This window comes from Rhinoderma darwinii, chromosome 9 (genome assembly GCF_050947455.1).
Source record: "Rhinoderma darwinii isolate aRhiDar2 chromosome 9, aRhiDar2.hap1, whole genome shotgun sequence".
Classification (NCBI taxonomy): domain Eukaryota; kingdom Metazoa; phylum Chordata; class Amphibia; order Anura; family Rhinodermatidae; genus Rhinoderma; species Rhinoderma darwinii.
In genome coordinates, this window is record NC_134695.1 from 33,201,985 (window position 1) to 33,223,446 (window position 21,462).

At 41.6% G+C, this 21,462-nt stretch overlaps 1 protein-coding gene across 3 annotated transcripts in view; it reads right to left on the bottom strand.

Moving 5' to 3' along the window:
• The window catches only part of NRN1L (neuritin 1 like), an 88,351-nt gene that overhangs the window by 49,130 nt on the left and 17,759 nt on the right, over positions 1-21,462 (bottom strand). For all 3 annotated transcript variants that reach the window (XM_075836911.1, XM_075836909.1, XM_075836910.1), the window contains exon 3: positions 13,378-13,555. In XM_075836911.1, the coding sequence (XP_075693026.1) occupies positions 13,378-13,435 (58 nt within the window). In that variant the 5' untranslated portion in view covers positions 13,436-13,555. The remainder of the gene's footprint in view (positions 1-13,377; positions 13,556-21,462) is intronic.

The window sequence follows — 21,462 nt, forward strand, 5'->3', positions numbered from 1 at the left end:
AAGATAAGTGCGATGTCCCTCACATTGTAAAGTATTGATTACACACAAGCTGACCTATTGGCCATATCAATTCGCTTGAAAGCCACCTTACGAAGAAAAACAGCCATATGGACTTGGCTGCCTGATAATGGATGATATAAATGTATGTTCATATAAAGCACGTATAGTTTGTCTGTTCATTTAAACCCGCTGGTTGTGTACATGCCAATCTGTAAATCCATTGGGCTTCTTTGCGAAGAATGAGATTGTCCCAATCGCCTCCCCGTTTGGGAGGTCTTATAAGTTCAATTGCTTTAAACTTTAAACATTCTGCATGACCCTGGTACATGTTTAGATATCGGAGTATCCCTTGTATGGACAATATCTCCGACATGCTCCCTTATCCGGCGCCGAAATTGTCACATCGTTTTGCCCACATAGTTTAAGGGGCATGGGCATGTGATCAGATAAACCACCCCTGCTGTTTTGCAATTGACAAAATCACGAATGTCGTACTCCTCTTTTGTGACGACACTCCTGAACTTGTTTCCCCTTAGGATGAAGTCACAAGCCTTACAGCTACCGCATCTATATGTGCCTGGTATTTGTCTATCCAACCATGTGCCCTTTGATGTGATAGGGTCAAAACAGCTATGCATAACTCTATCCCTAATGTTTTTCCCTCTCCTAAACGTGACTGAAGGCCATGATGTGATCTGATCTGCTAAGTCTGTGTCAGTGCTAAGGATACGCCAGTACCTTTTGAGGATTTGCATAATTTCAGCCTGTTTAGAATATGGTGAAACAAAAAATAAATAATAATAAAAAAAAAAAGGGATTTCATTGTGTAAATGCTGTAAAACATTAAAAAAAAAACAACTATATACATATGGTATCGCCGTAATCGTATCGACAAGCAGAATAAAGTTAATATGTCATTTAAAGAGCACAGTGAACACTGAAACAAAAAAAAAGAACAAAATCGATACCAGAACTGAAATAAAAAATTATCAAAAAGTCGTATGTACCACAAAATAGTAACAATGAAAATTTCAGATTATCCTGCAAAAATAAGCCCTCACACAGCTCTGACGACTAAAAAATAAAAAAGTTATGGTTCTCAGAAAATGGCAACACAAAAGGGGATATGATTGGGCACTGTTTATCATTGCGGCACCAGCCACACATCTATAAATTATTACTTATTTACTGCATTATTATACCACTTTATTAAATTATGCCAACATAAAGTAGACATATGGTAAATGTTAACTAGTAACTATTTTGTATGGTATTATTATCTATCTCACCAGAAGATACATTTAAATGGTAATTTTTCAAAATTTTCGTGTTTTTTACAAATAAATACTGAATGTATCGACCAAATTTTACCTAAGATAAAGTACAATGTGTCATGAGAAAACATTCTCAGAATCGCTTAGTTAAAACCATTAAAAAGTTCTTACCAAATAAAGGGACACATGTCAGATTTAAAAAAATGGGCTGTGTCCACATGCCAAAACTGACTGTGTCTCACAGTGACCACATAGACGATCAAGGTACGCCAGTTTAATAAATATTCCCTATTTTTTGAGTCATTACTAAGAACATTAATAAATTGTCAACAGTAGGATAAACAAGACCCATTATCCGACTGATATATGACCTCTTAATGTCTTTCCCAAATACAACGGTTTTGTATACCCGCAGTGGAGCCAGAAATGATAGATGAGCTTTCAGTGAGATTATTGGATTCAAAGGGCATAAAGCCTGATGTAGAGCCCAAAAAAAAATTAACTTATTCTGTGGGTTTGCAAAGCAATATCGGGAAAGGATGTGAGAGACCAACATGGTGCAAAAGATCCACCTCAAGCAGAAAACTTGTAATATTATATGGAGACCTGCTCTCTTCTGTGCAGGTCTCCTGGGGTTGAATGAAACGTCTATGAAAGGCGCTGATTGGCTGGGCAGAATGAATTTCCCTGTCATTCAGCGCCTTTCAATGACGCAAGCGGCGCAAAGTATCGCGTTGCTTCACTCGTGGCAAGGCGCTGAATGGCCGGGCACGGAACGTACCCGGCCATTCATTGCTTCTAAGTGTACCTGTGTCCTATAGACGCAGGTACAATTATAGTGCAGGACGGGGTGGCGTTGGTGCCCCCCTCTAAGTTGCGCCCAGGGCACATGCCCCACCTGCCCCCCCCCATAGCTAGGCCCCTGCATACATGCAGAAAAATCTTTTGATCAGGTGAGTTGGGAGTTTCTGGAAGCAACCTTCAGGAATCGTTAAATTAGCCTAATTCTTAGGCACTTTAGCGCAATCAGCCTACGGCCCAGGTGTCATTAAGTGGTTGGCTAGCTACCCCATACATATTAACAATAATACCAGACATGTATGACCATTATCTCCACTTCTAGTAGTGAAAACACTAGCAATATCCACAGGATATACCATAAATGTCAGATATATGCGGGTCCCACCTCTGGGACCCGCACCTATCTCTAGAATGGGGCCCCATAAACTCCGTTCTACCTTTTTCTGCTCCCTCTGCCTCCCCAGCCACTTCCTAACTATATGTTCGGGACTTACCAAAACAGCGTAGCTCACCGAGAGTTTCCGTAACTCCCATAGTAGTGAATGGCAGTTACGGAAGCAGCGTAGCATGCAAGCTACGCTGTTTCTGTAACTGCCATTCAGTTCTATGGGATTTACGGAAACTACATAGCTCAGCGAGCTACGCTCTTTTGGTAACTCCCGACCATATAGTTAGGAAGTGGCTGGGGAGGCAGAGGGAGCAGAAAAAGGTAGAACGGCGTTTAGGGGCCCCATTCCTGCTTCCTAATTCATGGCAGAATTCACCTGCTTCTGCCACAACACAGAGTGGCAGAACGGGCTTTGGGGGCCCACGTTCTAGAGATAGGTGCGGGTCCCAGAGGTGGGACCCGCATCTATTTGACATTTATGACATATCCTGTGGATATGTCATAAATGGCTCTCATGGGAAAACCCCTTTAAGGGCTATCAGGTCTCTTCCAGGCATCCCGGTTCGCTCACAGGAACATAAGCTTTCACATTTTGAGAACTATTTGCTTATCTTAAATATCACTCTTTCGCCTAGTGAAGTATCCCATCCACGGTCTAGTTTTCTCTTTAAATCGTAGTCAATAGCATTAAGTATCCAGGGTCCAGATTCCAGTGAACCTGTCTAAAATTTTTTGGCCTGAAAATTGTACTCAATCACTAAAGATCAATCTCCAAAAATTGTCAGCAATACCACTATCTTAGTTCGGGAGGGTCAATGTTATAAAAATGTGTACGTTCCCTAAGGTCATATGCTCCTTCCTAGGCATTTTATTTTGAGTGTCCAAAAATTATTTAGATCTTTACTATGGAAGAGGTCGGTCTTTAGCTTTAGTCACACAACCCTAAAAGGAGATCGAGAGAGTGGTGGGAAGGGTCTCACAGATTTTGCCTTATATAATAAGGACATTGCATCCTCAATTTAATCCGAGATAGGAGGGCAAAGTTGTGGGTAAACATAGAGGTACCAACTTCCTTACTATTTCCTGAGTCATTATTTTGGAGTGCATGGTTTGCTTAACACCAGTTGCACGATTTCTTCACCAGTACTACGATGGTGAAGGCTTTAATGTGTCCCCTTACCACATTTGGGGGATTATGTACGCACGCTGCACGCTGTCACGTACAGTCTATGCGGTTTAAGGAATATGAGTGTCCGATGGTTGTCCAAAGATTAAGCTTGTCTCTATTCAACCACCTCTAATGTGTGGACATCCAACTCACTATACAGAAGACTCTCCTATCCATGCTCCCTGGCCCCATTCGGCTGATTAAATGAATATGCTCAATCATTTCAAAATTACTGCATAGTAGATCATCCCTAGAGCATAATAAATCTTAATAAATCTTAACAGCCCACAACTACAATCCAGTTAGCAGAGTAATTAAACGGCATTATGCGTATTGAGGATATGCTAGCGGCTGAAACAGTCACTTACTACAACTTTCTGACACAATGGTCCCCATTGTTGGGTTTTCGAGGTTCCCCATTCTTCCACACGTAGCTATCCTTGGGTTTGTTGCAAGAAATATTCATACACCTTGACAACCTAATCCGTTACTGCCTCACTCGAAACTCTGATCTTAATCGCAATACCTGATTAGCTCCCAATTTCACCACTACCCTTCCCCAACCCCAATATTTCCTGCATACACCTCGTGTCATTTTTGCCTCTTGTGATGTCATAGTTTGTCATGTTGTTGCTTTCTTTTATTTTCCTATAACCCTTAAAACGCTTTTGTATTGCACAATGGCTTGTAATACCTTGTGTACCATGCTGATTTCCCTCACTCAGCCTGCTCGGGCACCATTTCAGAATGCTGCATGAGAATGGGAAGGGAAGCCGATGCTAAATCTTAAAATGCTTAAAAATCACTCGCTGTGAGGTGCAGAATTGAGGAAGATGTTATATGAGGACTTGAACCAGGCTACTCTGTTTTTTGGTTCCTGCAGGCTACATTAGGTCTCCATTCTGTGGCTGCTGCAATGCCTTTTCTATCAATCCTATATTTTTTTTTTACTGAAGAAGTAAAGCTCAAAAAACTTGTCATTTTAGGGTCACATTTTCTACGTGTAACGCAATTAGTGCACTACACATTTCAATATTATTTATCACCTCATATAGGAGAAATATAATATGCTTCCATTCTGTTGCTTAGAGTCTAAATAAATTAATCTTCTGCTTAGCACAGTAAGGTTCAAGTCATGGATTAAGGGTTATGTCATTATCCCACTGAAGCCTCAATTGCAAAGTTAAAAATGCTGCACGATCTTGAAATGACCATCTGGCCCCATGCTGAATTTCCATTTTATGGGGAGCTGAAATGAAATTCAGAATTCTACTTACTTGATTGCTAATAGGTACGCAAGACTCTATCACAGTGGATGGAAGTAAATACAAGTGTCACAGATCAACAAGAAGTATGTGTTCGCCAGTAGAAATTAAAGAAATGCAGTATGTTTTATAGACAGAATAGCATAACAATATCAATCTAGGGTAGAGGCGTTGACATAGATCAAGTTCTATCAAAGGGGTTTTCCAGGGACATTGTTTTTTTTCAGGCCATGCAGCGCACGAGCACTGAGGAGTTTTACTGATAAGAGGCAAATGGGGCGGGCATTGAGGAGTAATCAAAGAGGCGGGCATTGAGGCGTAATCAAAGAGGCGGGCATTGAGGAGAATGTGGACCAATAGGATGCCACATCCAGGTTTTGAGGCATCCTATTGGTCCACGGCCTCCTCAATGTCCGCTACGTACTTCAATAGCAGCACGATTATACAGGGTGGGCCATTTATATAGATACACCTAAATAAAATGGGAATGGTTGGTGATATTAACTTCCTGTTTGTGGCACATTCGTATATGGGAGGGGGGAAACTTTTCAAGCTGGGTGTTGACCATGGCGGCCATTTTGAAGATCGGGAGACCTAGGGGGCCATTCAACTGGCCCACGATGACTAATCCACTTTCCAGGAAACTGTTCATCTAGGAATGCTCGGACCTGACACCCATAATGTGGTGGTGCACCATCTTGCTGGAAAAACTCAGGGAACGTGCCAGCTTCAGTGCATCAAGAGGGAAACACATCATCATGTAGCAATTGTTGACTGGCCCCCTAGGTCTCCCGATCTGCCCCCCTTAGACTTTTATCTTTGGGTTCATCTGAAGGCAATTGTCTATGCTGTAAAGATACGAGATGTGCAGCAACTGAAACTACGGATACTGGAAGCCTGTGCTAGCATTTCTTCTGCGGTGTTGCTATCAGTGTGTGAAGAGTGGGAGAAGAGGGTTGCATTGACAATCCAACACAATGGGCAGCACTTTGAACACATTTTATAAGTGGTCAGAAACTTGTAAATAACTCATGAAAGAATAAAGTAACGTTAAAACCAAGCACACCATTGTTTTTCTTGTGAAATTCTCGATGAGTTTGATGTGTCACATGACCCTCTTCCCATTGAAAAAACTAAAGTTGGATACAAAATGGCCGACTTCAAAATGGCCGCCATGGTCAACACCCAGCTTGAAAAGTTTCCCCCCTCCCATATACTAATGTGCCACAAACAAGAAGTTAATATCACCAACCATTCCCATTTTATTTAGGTGTATCCATATAAATGGCAGTCGTCATGAATCTCCTCTCCAGCGTGGTGCCCACTACTCCCGAGTTTAACTTCTCTGAGAGACTGTCTGAGTGCTCCTTCTCCTGCACTGATTGACCTGGCTCCGAACAACTACAGGTGGTTTTGAATCACTTTTGTTCTGACCATGTGTCATGTCCGTGGCTGCAGGCCGTCAGGTTCACTCTCCTCCTGACGGCCGCAGCCATGTGTCTGCGAGCGCTGGCCCCAGTCTCTTCAGGAGACGCCAGACTTCCACTCACCTCGACCGGACTTTAATGTGTAATCAGCCCATGAGGGCCCTGGACTATAAGAGGGACCCAGCCCCTTGCTTCGATGCCTGAGCGTTGTTTGTCATATCCTAGTTTGTCTATGCAAATGGTCTCCCAGTGTTTTCCAGTTCCCAGTGTATCCTATATCCTGTATCCCGTCAAGTGACGTGCTGTGCTGTATTCCACGCCTGTCCTGCTACTCCACGCCTGACGTCTACCCGCTGCCTAATCCCAGCCGAGCCTGCCTTGCTACTATCCGAGCTGTAGACTGTGACCTGCACCCTGTTGGCCAGCTGCCATACCGTCAAGGCGGTACGGCCCAGTGGGTCCACGAACCCTACGTTACACCATAGTTTCTTTATAGCTCAATTGCCTGTCTTAGTTGGAACTTGCCTGGTTAGCAAGGATGTATTAGACTCATGTTATCATTTATAAAAAGGTGTTACTGATGCTTTTTATCACTAGCTCTTGATTTTGTAATGTGTCTGTAAAAATGTTGGTCTGTCCGTGATTTTTAGCTTAGTTGTCCAGAAATAGCTGACGTGGAGGTTGGCAACCCTGACTAACACTGCAGGGCATGTGTGCTTGCAGCAAGCATTCTTCCTATAATAAAACGGTCTCTGCATTCAGGCTTGGCCGAGTGTGTATGTTTATCTCAATGGAGAGAGGGGAGTACTGTAGGTGCTGCCGGACCACTCCGGCACCAGCAAATATTCTGAGGGAACAAAGGATCAAGTATGTTGAAGTCCCACATGCCCAATCCCTCTTTCCACTGACATCTGCTATCAGGAGAGAGTTGGGAAGAAAGTTGGGAGGCCTCCATAAACTTTAGATTGTCTGGCAATCCTGCCAAAATGGGCGCGTGTTTAGCTGACTTTTGTCTTAGGTGTATGGCCAGCTTGATTCCCTTCTTCTGTCTGTGGATCCTGTGCTGCTACATTAAAGTGGTTTTCCAGTGCGAAACAATTGATGGCCAATCTTCAGGATAGGCCATCAAAATCTAATCGGTGGGGATCCCACTCTAAGCACCCCCGCGGATCCGCTGTATTGAAGGGGCCGCGGTGCTCATGCAAGAGCTGCTTCTCCTTCATCCCTGTTGCTGCTTGTACTGTAAATCGCTGACACACTTGTAGCTGCGCTTCACAGTTTTTCAGTCTTCTCCTATTCACTTGAATAGGAAAAGGCTGTAATTCTGTGAATTCGCAGCTACAAGTGTATCGCCTATTCACAGTATGGAGCAGGTGAGAAATAAAGGGAAAGCAGTGCTCGCATGAGCGCCGCGGCATGTTCAAAACAGCCGATCACCAGGGGTGCCGAAATTTGGACCCCCACCAATCAGATATTGATGGCCTATTCTAAGGATAGGCCATCAATTTCTTCTAATTAAACACAACTCTAAGAGATCATTGCACACCACTGTGTCCTATGAAAAAGTTTGGGCACCCATTTTTTAATTTATATGTTATCTTGACGAGAACAAACTTAAATATGTCATCATTCTACAAATTTAATTCACCATTGACTGGTTATTTTCTAAATTTCTTCTAGCAGTAAACAAAATTAAACACAAAATGTGAAAAAAATGTTGGCATCCTGACAGTCAATAGCTAGTAACACCCACTTTGGCAGAAATCACAGCCTCCAGATGTTTCATGTAGCAATCTAGCTTTATTTATATTCTTGCCTTAGGAAAAAAATCCCACTCTTTTTAGAACACCCAGTTTAGAATTTTGCATAGCATGTTTGAGATTTTCCCACAGGTTTTGAAAGTATTTAAGTCTAGGCACTGTAAAGACCACTCTAAAACCATAATCTTTTGTTTCTTAAAGTAGGTCAAGGTTGATTTGGAAATATGATTTTGATCGCTAATTGCTTAGAGATCATCTCCCTGTGTACTAGATTATTTTGTTAGCTTCCTAAAGAGGACCTGTAACCTCTCCTGACTTGTCTATTTTAGTAAATACTTGAATTTCCCATGAAATAATAATTTTGGAACATATTTTCTTAGAACTCTGGTTGTGCCATTCCTCTGATATTCCTGCTAAAAATGTATGAATAAATAGAGGAATAAAAGGGGAACAGTCCTAAGAAAAGATGCTACAGAATTGTTATTTCATGAGGAATACAAATATAAAAAAAAAATAAATATGACAACCCCTTGAAAAAAATATTTTTGGGGTTTGTTAAAAGTGAGCTATGTAAACACCTTCTGTTTTAATCCGTTAGTGACCGCCAATACGCCTTTTCACAGTGGCCACTAACTTGCTTTATTCTGATGCATACGCCTTTTCACTGCGCTGTATCTGAATAAATCTGGGGCGCCGGGAGCAGTTAAAACTCCCTGTTCTCAGCTACCAGAGGTAGCTGAGAACTTGGGGAATCGCTGCTCGAGCGGGCGGTTCGAAATCCGCACGTTTAACCTGTTAGTGACCGCCAATACACCTTTTCACGGCGGCCACTAATGGGCTTTATTCTGATGCATAAGCCTTTTTACGGCACTGCATCAGGATAAATAAACAGAGCAGGGAGCTGTCAAATCTCCCTGCTCTCAGCTGCCAGAAGTAGCGGAGAGCTGGGGGCGTCCCTGCTCGAAAGTGTGAGATCGATATAAAAAAGTTATAGCTCTTGGAAGGCGACGATGGAAAAACGTAAAAAATGGCTTGATCATTAAGGTTTAAAATAGGCTGGTCATTAAGGGGTTAACCCCTTAGATGCGCCGCATCTAAGTGGTTTTGGAGAGAGGGATGGAGCTCCCTCTCTCATCCCACTGGCACCCTGCTATGAGATCGCAGGGTGCCAGTGTCTTCTTAAAGGCCCCCAGGTCTGCCTGTAGTGGATGCCTGCTAGGCCATGCCTCTGACATTACCTAGCAGATGCCTGTCCATTGTAAACGGACAGGCAGTAATACACTGCAATACAGAAGTATTGCAGTGTATTATAAAAGCGATCGGACGATCGCATAGTGAAGTCCCCTAGTGGGACTAGTAAAAAAGTTAAAAAAAAGTGTAATAAAGTTATTAATAAATAAGTGGAAAAAAAATGAAAACCCCACTTTTTACCCTTAGAAAATGCTTTATTATGAAAAAATAAAAGTTACACATATTTATACGCTGTAAAAAATAAAATAAAAAAACAACGCCAGAATTGCTGTTTTCAGTTCATCCTGCCTTCAAAAAAATGTGATAAAAAGTGATCAACAAGTCGCATCTACTCCAAAATTTTACCGATAGAAACTACAAGTCGTCCCGCAAAATAAAAGTCCTCATACAGCTGCATCGGCGGCAAAATAAAAGAGTTATGGCTCTTCAAATATGGAGACACAAAAACACACAATTTTGAAAAAAAAAAAAAGTGTATTTACTGTGTAAAAGTAGTAAAACATAAGAAAACTATATAAATTTGGTATCGTCGCAATCGTAACAACCCGCTGAATAAAGTTATTATGTTATTTATACCACACAGTAAATGGCGTAAATTAAAGACGCAAAAAAAGAGTGGCGAAATTACTGGTTTTTTTTCCATTATGCCCCAAAAAAAGTTAATCAAATTTAATCAATAAATTATATGTACCCAATTGTGCTATTAAAAAATACAACTTGTCCCACAAAAAACATGTCGACGCAAAAATAAAAAAAAGTTATAGCTCTTGGAATGCGACGATGGAAAAATGTCAAATATAGATTGGTCATCAAGGTTTAAAATGGGCTGGTCACTAAGGGGTTAAGAAGGCCATTCCATGTTTTGCCCCATTCACCCTAACTTTTCAAGGTGAAATAACTTACTCTAAGCTTAAAAGGGTTGTCTAACAACCTATGTACATCATAGTGGGGATGTTCCTGCGCAGGACTCCCTCCATGAGCCACAATGAAGCTTTTTTTGCCGCAGCTCTTGAGGGTCCAGCCCATCCATGCATTACATGGTCAGCTACTCTCCGGGCTGGCTTCTATTTAAAGAGGCTCTGTCACCAGATTATAAGCGCCCTATCTCCTACATAATCTGATCGGCGCTGTAGTGTAGCAGCAGTGGTTTTTATTTTGAAAAACTATCATTTTTGAGCAAGTTATGAGCAATTTTAGATTTATGCTAATTAGATTCTTAAAGACCAACTGGGCGTATTTTTACTTTTGACCAAGTGGGTGTTGTAAAGAAGTGTAGGACGCTGACCAATCAGTGACCAATCAGTCTCATACACTTCTCATTGTTCCAGCCCAGCCTCTTTCACTGCACAATCACACTGTGCTGTGGATCATGCTGGGCTGGAGCAATGAGAAGTGTATGAGGCTGATTGGTCACTGATTGGTCAGCCTCATATACTTCTTTACAACACCCACTTGGTCAAAAGTAAAAACACGCCCAGTTGGTCTTTTAAGAAACGAATTAGCATAAATCTAAAATTGCTCATAACTTGCTGAAAAATGTCAGTTTTTCAAAATAAAAAACACTGCTGTTATCTACATTACAGCGCCGCTCAGATTATGTAGGAGATAGGGCACTTATAATCTGGTGACAGAGCCTCTTTAAATAGGGGTTATCTTTGTGAGACAGCCCCTTTAAATGGTGCCTATGTGCTATAAACTAGGGATTACGGATGCACAGTTGGGCACAGGGGCATAAAGGAGCAATTACATTAACAAAATGCAGGGGAGTCCTGTAGGAATTCTGCTGCAGTCTGCAAGAGAACTGTGGTATTCGGAAAAAATTTATATTCCAGCAAGACATCTAAGCTTAAATCCAAAGCTACAGTATGCGCAAATGGCTGAAAAACAGCAGTGCAATGGACTGAAATGCTCTAGTAGAAATTTTAGAAATAGTTTTTCACTCATGGCCTTGACTGAGCTTGAACAATTTTGCCAAGAAGACTGGGGAAAGACTGCAGTGATTCCAAGTGCAAAACTAGAGTCTGAGTGAAGTTTATACTTGATGACAAAAGTGGCCCTACTTAATACCGATTGAAGCAAAGGGCCAAATTAAGTATCTTGGGAGCTCTACATCAATCCCAGACAATTTTCTTTCTTTTGCCAAATTACAGTATGAGATCACTCAACAAAAAAATTCGACTTTCTTAGTCAGTGATTCTAGCCTTATTATCACGTGGGAACCTCTGAATAAAATTTTCAATCCCAGTACCCTGCTTTTCACATTTCTATCTCAAAGAGGCTTGGTGTAGGAGTACCTAGCATTTGAATTTTAAATTCTGGCCAGGATTTGTTGCCCGTTTTGCCAACCCCCATGCCAAAAATCTTTGGTCGGGCAGAAATCAGTGTGCCATAACTACTGTAAATGTGACACCTCTTGCTGCTGCTGTCTGTGAAACCTCAACCAGGTTTTTAAAGGACCCCGATTGGAAATTATTGTTCTAAGTAGTCAAAAACAGAAAGCTTAACAATCATGGATCAATATGTAGAGGTTCAGATAGCACCAGCTCGGAGTGGTGCACGGATAGGGGCCCAACCCAATTCCGAATCAGTCACCACTGGCAATAAGATAAATAAAAATCTCAAATCCAGTTTGTGTGCCATATACTTTTTACTAATCATGGATCAATGTTAGGAGTATATAACATATATTACTAATAATATTATAATAATACTAGCAAAATGACTAGCTTATTGTTCCCCTGAGATTTCCAGGAAAGTGTTTCATTATTCCTTATCACATTGTTGTCCGTGTTTATTTCCCTATTATCTCTGTATAGTATTGTATTGGTATAACGTAATTTATTATGTGACATTTTGATAAATAAAGCGATACACAATTTTTTAGAATGGACATTTTGTCGGTTACATCTGTTTGTAGGCCTGGGTGCATTAGCAGTGGCTTTGATTGCATAACAGAAAACTCCGCAATGTAGTCTACCTCTTGATCTGTCACGTAGCACTAGTATAGTCCCTTTGCTTTTAGACACCACATTTTAGTGAGCGAACTAGTAGTGAATAAATAAACAAAATTCATCCCTGAACCTCTGGTTTTCATACAATCTGATGAATAGAAGCAAAATAATAATAACATGATTGAAATAAAACAAAAAAAATGAATATAATACAATCATCAGAAATGTAACTGTAATGTAACATATAGAACATGGATATGAAAAACATCATAACGTAATGGCACATATACATATGAAGCATAAATATTGAGCAGATTTTAAATTAAGCATTCCTATTCCATTGCTAAGCCTGTACAAAACTGGGACACTGCATTTGGGAGCTTATTTTCCAGGGAATGATAATGCATTTAGGACTTCATAGCAATTCTGATGCATTAAAAAAAATAATTCTTTCATTTCAATTAAATGTCAATTTTGATGACATATTATATTAATATATTGCAGTAAATTTACTATGTGCTATTATGAGGTCAACAATGTATTACAGTCCCAATACATTTTCTCATTTTAAAACCGAGATGCTCTTTTAAAGAGAAGAATTTGAACAATTTTGTCATAAAACATAGTGATCTGATTAAATTATTTTTAAAGTGCTCTCAAATATTGGGTCAACAAAGTTTACAAAGAGTGATAGATAGATAGATAGATAGATAGATAGATAGATAGATAGATAGATAGATAGATAGATAGATAGATAGATAGATAGATAGATAGATATGAGAGGAATAGATAGATATGAGATAGATAGATAGATAGATAGATAGATAGATAGATAGATAGATAGATAGAACCATAAAATAAAATACTTTCTTACTACTAGTAATATTTTTTAACCTAATTTAATAGCAATTCTGATACAAATATAGCTGAATTTAGATATAAGTATTTGAAACTAGAATTTGCAAATGCTATCAAAGAGAGTTACAGAAAAACATGAAAAAAGTGCTTACATGATATCATTCCTTAAAGGTATGAACAAATAATAAGACAAATAAAGCAAATACAAATAAAATAGATATGTATTGATCTTACCTAGTTGGAGAGCCAAGGGCACGATAACTAATTGGACTATCCACGATAAGCAGGTCATTTTAAAAATAATTATTTAATATTTTAAAACTTTCGTTTGTTTTTCTCCTGTAAGTGGTTTGATGTGGCGTCTCAAAAAACTTAGCAGTATTCACGACTCTTGCTTATCTATTCGATGATTCTACAGAAAGAAAAGCTAGTTGACTTTTAAACGTAATAGTGGAAAACAACACAACAGCTGCTAAATCTCAATGGAATAAACCATTCTCTCCTGCCGTTGCCCTCCAGCTTTAATAAGCAACGCAACCTAAAGCCGATTAACCCATTCATGCATGAAGACTTAGCAACCCATCCCTAGGCACAACATGGCAAGTGTGTAAACCTGAAAACGAAATACCACCTTTGTGATAAATCCAGTAAAATGAATCAAAATATGTACAAATGATTCAAACTTGGTCAGAAGTGAGGATTCATACTAGCCATGTTCTTGTTTTTTCCAGTTCAATCAAATGGATAAGTTGTATGCCTAATATTGACTTTTATCAAATACTAGCAGAATTACCTGACTTTACACGGGTCTATTTCATTTGTTGTTTGTGTGTAGTTTAAAAACTTTGTTTGCTACTGGTATTTATTGTGCCGGTGCAACATGTTTTGCAACATGCGGACAATGTGCGGCTTAGTGAGAGGATTGTTTCTATAACGTGCATCTACTTCTGTAGTGCTGTTACCCATGAATAAAACTTGAAGATATAAAGGCGATGCTTACAGATTGTCTTCGTTAAACGGTCGCAATAGAGATCCGATCGTGTTGTAGTCTTGCCCCTGGATCTTGAACGTTGGTACATATCCTGGCTCCAGCACACGTTCTGCACACCCAAATGACGTAATCTGGAAGGCATTGTTGTAGACCCGGATATGTTTCAGAGACTCGGCAGAGTGCACGGAGGAACCATCGAACAAAGTTGTGAGCCCCTCCGGTGTAACAGGTAAATGGGGTATTCTGACCTTTGCACATTCTAGGTCATTCACATTCGTACTTAAGTGCCCTTCAGTGTTCGTATTGTTTCTCCGTTCGGCCAATTAGAAGCAACGGAGCTTGACCATATTGGGATTTTGTTTTGTAATGGAAAGCAGCATTACGCATATCAGCCCAGGTAGTAGCTTGTCAATTGGCTTTTCGCACCTGGTCGGCATGGAGACGGGCTTAGTTCTGCTGGGGAGTCTCTGCTGCTCGTCTGTCTCTCTGAGACTGCAGTTGTTCCTCAGTCTGCTGAGGAATTTCAGTAGTTCGTTGTTGGCTGTGGCGCATATTGTCAGCCTGGAGACGGTCTTGGGTCTGCTGAGAGGTTTCAGCATCTCGGGCAGCAGCCATGCACTTTGCCACAGTTGACTTTCATCCAAGTGCAGGGTTCCTTTTTAACTGGTATGAACGGGTTTCAATTTATGAGAATGCTGAAATCCAGTATAGGTACAGTGTAGTATAGGTATAGGTCCTTTCACGGTGAGTAACATGTAGAGTAAAGAAAAATGGCTGGGTTCTTATGGAAACCTGGTCAAAAATTGTGTGTATGTGAGTAAGGCTAAGAATGAAGGACCTGTGACCCTCTATTGGCTAATATGGATCATCTGATGTGATATGGAGGAAGGTCCTTGATGTGGAAGCCAGTGGTGTCTTATTTTATTTTGTGAATATGTCGAGAACGGTGGGTCCTAGAGAGCTGAAACCCGGTCTAAAACCTTCGGAAGCGCCTGATTTACTTATGTGCCCAATTTGGTGCAGATTGGTCCAGTTTTTTGGCTGTGCAAAAAGAACACACAACAGACAAAAAGTACCCGGCACTGCTCGGGTATAACATGTCGTTCTGTCTGTGTGTTCATTGGATTTCCAAGGGTGCCCAGGAGGCCAATCCATGCCTCCGCATTTTCTTGGTTTACGGGGAAATCGCTAGTAGCCCTATATACCCCGTGTAGCGTCCATGGCCATGGGCCGTCGGGTTTACTCACCTCCCGACGCCCGCAGCCATTGATCTGTGAGCGCTGGTCCCCATCTCCTTCCTAGGAGACGCCAGCGCTCAGCGCTCACTTCCACTCCGGTCCGCTGTGCCCGCACTTAAAGGGCCAGCGCGCGCACATGAGAACAATCCTCATCATCAATCCACATGATTTCCTGGCCTATAAGAAGGCCCCAGCCCTTCTGATACTTGCCTGAGCGTTGTTCGTTTATCCCAAGTCTGTCTTGAAAAAGGTCCCTTAGTGTTTCCCGTTCCAGTTGTTACCCGTGCCCTGTTACCTGTTCCTGTATCCCGTGCTCTTGTTCCTGTGCCTACTAGTGCTGGAGTCGTGTCCTAATGCACCTGCTGTTGTTTGCCACATCCAGTGTCTTCTGCCACGCCCTGTGTCTTCTGCCACGTCCATATCCTGTGTCTTCTGCCACATCCAGTGTCTTCTGCCACGTCTTGTACTGCCCGCCACGTCTGGCTCAACCTGCTGCACCGACCTCCATCTGTGCTGAGGCCACAGCCACCGTCTGGACTAGTTCCCATGTGTTACGAACTGCCATTAGACTTTTGTATAGACTGAGACCTGGTCAGCTGCCTCTCCGCTACGGCGGAGCGGCCTAGTGGGTCCACATACCCGGTGACCGTGACAGTACGCTCAGGCCATGGAACCCGCTGGCCAGCCCAAGACCGCAGTCCAGATGATACAGACGGAGATGCATGATCTACGCACACGTCAAGGCCAACTCCTTGAGGCTGTAAATTCTATTTTGGTCTGTCTGGATCTACTCACTGTTCCACCTCCGGTTCTTCCTCCTGAGGCTGTTGATGTACCACTGCCCACTGCTCCTCCTGTTTGTTCCAGATCCACAGTTCTTCTGCCTCTTCCTTCTCACTATGACGGAGATCCCAGAGCATGTAGAGGATTTATTAACCGATGCACGGTTCATTTTAGGCTATGGGCTCATCTCTTCCACTCCGAGGAAGCCAAAGTAGCATTTATCATATCCCTACTTGCTAGGAAGGCCCTCGCATGGGCGAACCCAATCTTGGAGCAACAAGGACCCGTATCCTCGGACCTAGCCTTGTACCTGCAGTCCTTTCGTGCCGTGTTTGAGGAGCCGGGTCGAACTTCCCCTGCCACAGCCACTCTGTTGACCCTCAAGCAAGAGGGTTCCACAGTAGGGGAGTATGCTATCTCCTTCCGTACCTTGGCAGCCGAGCTGGCCTGGAACAATGAGGCACTGGTGGCGACCTTCTGGCAGGGACTGTCCTCTCACATCAAGGACGAACTGGCGGCCCACGACCTTCCTTTTACCTTGGATGCCCTCATCCTGTTAGCCACTCGGGTTGATATGAGAATCCGGGAGCGCACTCAAGAGGTTCGACAGGAGAGCCAGGTCCACAGACCAGCACCCTCGGTCCAGAGACCACTATTGCCTTCTCCTAGTGCGCTACCTGAAGAACCCATGCAGGTAGATAGAGTCCGGTTGTCTGAACAGGAGAAGCAGCGCAGACGCTTCTCTGGACTATGTATGTATTGTGGCCTTAAGGGTCATTTTGTGCGCTAATGCTCACAGAAACCGGGAAACTCCAGTACCTAGGGTTGGTTGGAGAGGCAACTTTAGGTGGGACGTCTCCAAACGTTAAAACCTCTTCCAAATTATCGATTCCTGTGGTCATCATCTCCGGAGAGATGTCACATCCCTCCTCCGCTTATCTTGACTCCGGAGCAGCTGCTAATTTCATCCAGCAGGATCTAGTGGAACGTTTACATCTACCCACAGTTCTTCTGCAGAGACCCCTGGCTGTTGCCTCTGTGAATGGTCTACCATTGCCCGATCCGATTGTGTTTATCACGGAGCCGTTGACACTACGGATCGGAGCTCTTCACTCAGAGCAGATAGCCTTTTTTGTACTACCTAACGCTATCAATCCTATCCTGCTGGGTCTGCCATGGTTTCGCCTACACGCCCCAGTTCTTGACTGGAGTTCCAGAGAAATTCTTCAATGGGGTTCCAGATGCCATAGCCATAGCCTGTCACAAGTCCGTCCTTTTATGTCCACATTTTTCCCTCCTTCCCAATTGACGACAAGTGGGAAGATCTATGCAATCACAGTTCCTTTGGGTTCATGGAACTTCTTGTAAATTTAAATCAGTCCATGTTAGACCAACTGGATATAGAAATTGAAGATGCACAATCCCAGCTGAATTCAAGGATAACACCTGAAGGTTTGGCTACCTTCAAACACACATTAGATGAACAGTTCGCTGAATGGGAAAAAGACATCAAGGAAACCAAATCAAAAAAGTTTTCTAGAGATACGAGCAACTATGCTCAGAAAAAAGTGTATAAATGGAGGAAAAATAATTTCCCGTCTAAATTAAATCGCTCTATCTCTACAACTTCCCTATCTTCACAAAGTGAATCGGAAGGTGGGTCCCGCTCACGGACCTATCATTCCTACGGTACAAGACAAAAAAGAAAAATAACACAAAAACAAACATCGAATAAAAGGAAACCTGAGTCAGGCGAATCTTCGAACCATCTTAAAGGGATCCTGTCATCAACATCTTACCTGTTAAACTCGCCTGACCCCTCAATAGCCACAGCTGTCCAGAGTGCGTTCCTGTTCTCTTCTTTCCTGAAGTCCTCTTCTGTCTGTAAATATCGTCGTTTAAACTCTTCCCGCCTTTTATGGTAATTATTTTTCCCTCTGGGATGCAGCTTCTTAACCCCGCCCACCGTTGCCACCTGTCTGGCACTGACTGGCTAAGGAGCTGTCAATCAAAAAGAAGGAGGTGGAGTCCACTCTGAGACGCTGGAGGAGTGAAAATCGGACTCTTTTCAGATGAAGATTTGACTCTTTTCTGCTCATTTGCATACGGTGTGGGACCACTGAAAAATGGAATACTAAAGCTACAGAGCTTACTTAGAACATATTTATAGCTTAGATGACAATGATTTTTCAACCACTTTCACCAGGTATTGCTGGCTTTATAGCTAAAATGCTGGTGACAGGTTCCCTTTAAGGTAATTAACCTTTCTACACATAATTTTTCAACTCCAGAAATGGAGGTATTGGAAAAAGGGCTGACATTCTCCCCATGTGCCCGATTTGATAGCTTTTCAGCAATAAAAGATCTTCACATTTTTGGTAGATCCTTGATATATAAAAAATTCTTTCATAGGCCAGATTTTGATGAAAATTTCACAACCGCTATAGAACAACAAACCCTACATGATTTAGAAGATTTGCTGAAGGAACAAGAATATGATCCCTCAGGTAAAATACCTTCATCTATTAGACCTAAATCGAAACGGTTTCCTGCTATGACTTTATGCCCAGCAGTAGATTTATTTGTGAAATCCGGTAGTTCTGAATTCGCAAAAATGCCTAATAATATTTCATGTGATAATTTGTCAAAACTTCAAAGGCAAAGCCTTAATAATCTAAAGAAAATGGATGATGTCATATTTAAAGCGGCCGACAAAGGCGGTAACGTCGTTGTCTGGCCGTGTACTATGTATGAAACTGAGGCATACAGACAACTCCATGACAAGAGTTGTTACAAGAAATTGACCTATAACCCTTTATCAGCTTTTAGATCTGAGTTACAAAAAATATTGATGAAGACTTTATCGGATAATACCATCACTAAGGAACTGTATGAGGCACTTCTACCTATTGAACCCACTATTCCAACCTTCTACCTACTGCCCAAGGGCCATAAAGATCCAAAAACTCCACCAGGCAGACCGATTATATCAGGTAGGGGAAATTTGATGGAAAAAACATGTAGATTCATTGACCATAATTTGAAGGGGTTCGTTGAATGTCTACCATCGTATGTACGTGACACGGCAGACCTTCTGCAGAGGGTGGATGGATTAAGCATGGAGAATGATATGCTGCTGGTGACTTGTGACGTTGAGTCATTGTATACTAGTATTCACCATACTGATGGACTCAAAGCCGCCACTTTTTTCCTAAATACAGGAAAGATGGAAACGTCTTTCTCCAATTTTGTACTTGCCTTACTTGAATTCACCCTCACTCACAACTTTTTTATTTTCAATGGATCCTTCTACCTGCAGCTCCAGGGAACAGCGATGGGGGCTGCATGCACACCCTCATACACCAACCTGTTCCTGGGGCTGTGGGAGAGAGATCTGTTTCAGGGTGGTCAGGATGTATCGATGGACCAGGTCATTTTCTGGGCAAGGTACATCGATGACATCCTACTCATCTGGAAGGGTTCATCGGCATCACTTGTGACCTTTATGAGTAACCTGAACAATAATAATCTTAACATCAAACTCACATATCATTTTGACAAATTTAAAGCCGATTTTCTGGATGTTAAACTATCCAGGGACTCTAACGGTTTTCTTCAAACTCATGTATTTCGGAATGTCACTGCGGTTAATTCATTTCTCCATGCTTCTTCCTCTCACCCTAAACAGACAATACGAGCAGTACCAACAGGCCAGTTTTTGAGAATTAGAAGGATCTGTTCCTCTGTTGAAGTTTTTGAAAAGCAGGCTTACGTCCTTACAAACCGATTTTTGGCTCGGGGATACAGTAGAAGGTCTATCAAAAAAGCCTACCATCGTGCTAAATATACCCCAAGAGAGCACCTCCTTTTTCCTAAACCAAAAAACAAGTCTGAATCACAGGTAAGATTCACAACTGATTACCACTCACGCTGGTTTCACATGAAGTAAATAATGAAACAATTCTGGCCAATTTTATTAACAGACCCCACAATTGGAAAATATATAACTAAATATCCAAATATCCCTGCTCGAAGATCACGAAATCTTAAAGATTTTCTGGTCAGAAGCCATTACCAACGTAAAAACTCGAAATTCCCATTCGGTACTAAGGGCCCAAAGTGGGGCTGTAAGGCGTGTGGACATTGTGTCGCATGCCCCAATATCGAGAGAGCGACCTCTTTTGTAGAATCAGCGGGCAAGAAAACCTTCACCATCACACACTCTATCTCGTGTTCTACAAAAGCAGTAATCTATTATGCTACCTGTCCTTGCCCCAAAATATATATTGGCCTAACAACAAGGGAGTTCAAAGTCCGGGTCAGAGAACATACAAGAAATATTTTGGGAGCAGCAGAGATAGATACACTAGAAATCTTAAAACCTATAGCCAGACACTTTAAAGTCCATCATGCATGTGATCTAACGAAATTAAAAGTGAGAGGTATTGACTGCATCGAACCCAATATCAGAAAGGGTGAAATATCTAAAAAATTGGCGCAATGCGAATCCAAGTGGATTTGGACTCTGGGGACCTTGCGCCCTTTTGGGCTCAATGTAAATTTTAATTTTGCTCCATTCCTTTGACCATTGACCTCCAGTGGGCCATTTTTAATATTATGTGATGTTTAGTTTTATTTGTATTGTCATTTAGTGTTTCTAACGACCTTCATTTTTCAGTTATACATAGATGGTAGTGATTGTACCACATGGAGATATTGGAAATAGGAGAGGAGAGGGGATTCTGGACAATCATACGGCATTCTTCTTTGCAGCAATAACATACGGAAAACCCGGAACCCACTTCCCTTACCTTTATTCTTCATTCATTAGATCTTTGTATCTATGTGCACATGTGTGTTTGCGTATACACAGTATATATATGTATATTCTTTCTGTGTGTGCGCGGATACGCATGTTGCAGTGTGACCATCAATTGTGCATGTATTGATTATCTCTGTACTTATATCGTGATGTTTATGAGACACTATATGTGTATATTACTTTATATGGAGACTCAGATATTCCATGTATCCCTATGTATATATATATTTACCTTTATATGCATGGATGTAAGTTTCATTGATACTATGGAGAGACGAATTAATATGTTTTTTTACTAGATTTCTGGTATGCATGGACTAATGAATATGGGACATCTTATTGAATCACACATATGGTGGTACACACATCCCTTCACCGCATTTTTTATATATGAGCAAGTTCTCATATATATATATATATATATATATATATATATATACACACACACACTTATAATTCACTGTTATTTATTTATTTTATGAACT